At 46.3% G+C, this 1,301-nt stretch overlaps 1 protein-coding gene across 1 annotated transcript in view; it reads left to right on the top strand.

The window, feature by feature from the left end:
- The window catches only part of focad (focadhesin), a gene marked incomplete at its 5' end in the record, with an annotated part of 75,092 nt that overhangs the window by 32,003 nt on the left and 41,788 nt on the right, over positions 1-1,301 (top strand). Inside the window, one exon of the mRNA XM_015402087.1 lies at positions 381-641. Coding sequence (XP_015257573.1) covers positions 381-641 — 261 coding nt within the window. The remainder of the gene's footprint in view (positions 1-380; positions 642-1,301) is intronic.

Genomic DNA, 1,301 nt, shown 5'->3' with positions numbered 1-1,301 from the left:
GTTGAGGTGAGACCGACTATTTCTAGCCGGAACCTCTCAGCCTCACACACTAGCTCCGGCTCTTTCCCCACCAGCGAGGAGACATTCCACGTCCCAAGAGCTAGCTTCTGCAGCCGAGGATCGGACCGCCAGGGTCCCCTCCCCCGGCCGCCACCCTAATCCTCTTCCGTATCTTTAAGCTTCCAGCTGGAACAGCATCCAGGGAGGCAGCAGGGGGCGGATGATGCTTTTCTGATTCGCTCCCCTGTTTTTAGAAGCGATTAGTAACAGAGGGCTTCTGTAGAATAAGTGACTGATTTAGGGTGAACGCCACGCTTTTCAAGGTTTCTGTTTTTTCATGTTTCATGATGCGTTTTCATCTCTCCTGTTCCAATCCTCAGCCCGGCCCAACATTGGCGCTCCCTCTCAGCTCCTGGTACTGGGAGCTCAGCGCGGCGTTGTCCATATTGTTCAAAGTCGACGATGATCCGTCCGCAGCCACCGATTGGCTGCTGGCTGTGACCTCGGGCCTACCGTCCAGCCAGCGTCTGTCCTCGTCCCTCGCACTCATCGTCACCTACCTTCTCATCACGGCGCGGGAGGACATCTGTCTGCTGGCACTGAAAGCAGTTCAGACCATCGCTGCTGCCGACCCCTGCCAGGTAGAACATCTCAACTCTTTTATTTTAAAGTCAGAGCTATCAAAAGTATTAATGTTTATTACTCAAGAAGAAGAAGAAATCCCTGCTGCTTAAAAATAAAAACAAAAGATAGTTTGTAGAAGATACAGTATAAACTTAAGACGTTTACTCCAGTAAAAGTATCACTTTAAAAACTACCTATAGTATAAAAGTAAAAGTAAAGCAAGAAAAAAAGTAAGGACAGATTTGGTGGTATCGGTATGGGCGAGTACCAACCAATAGGGTACCGATACTATTTGGAGAGCCAAAAGTTTATTCACCTATTGTCACCCATTATAATCACATAAAAGTTGATGAATTGGGAACAAAAAGTATAGTCAGACTGACTTATTTAGTTTTATTTGTTTTCATCCAGACACTCTGATAGCTCAGAGTGAAAAACACTTGATCCCAGACTGTTCCCTACATCCAGTCTGTTCCTCTGCTCTTTGGTTTGGATGTGTGTCTAAGCTGAAAGTGAACTTAAATATGTGAGAAAAACATACTTTTTGATTGATAAAAGCTTGTTAAATCTTCAGCTGGCCGGAAAAATTTCCCAGTTCCTGCCACCTTCCAGCAGTGACGTCACAGTGCGGTAAGCCTAGCGCCATTCTCCCCGCTTTCCAAGCTAAATCAATGGGA

This window comes from Cyprinodon variegatus, unplaced genomic scaffold (assembly GCF_000732505.1).
Source record: "Cyprinodon variegatus isolate N-32 unplaced genomic scaffold, C_variegatus-1.0 Scaffold1297, whole genome shotgun sequence".
Taxonomy (NCBI): Eukaryota; Metazoa; Chordata; class Actinopteri; order Cyprinodontiformes; family Cyprinodontidae; genus Cyprinodon; species Cyprinodon variegatus.
This window is presented reverse-complemented; position numbering and strand designations above follow the sequence as displayed.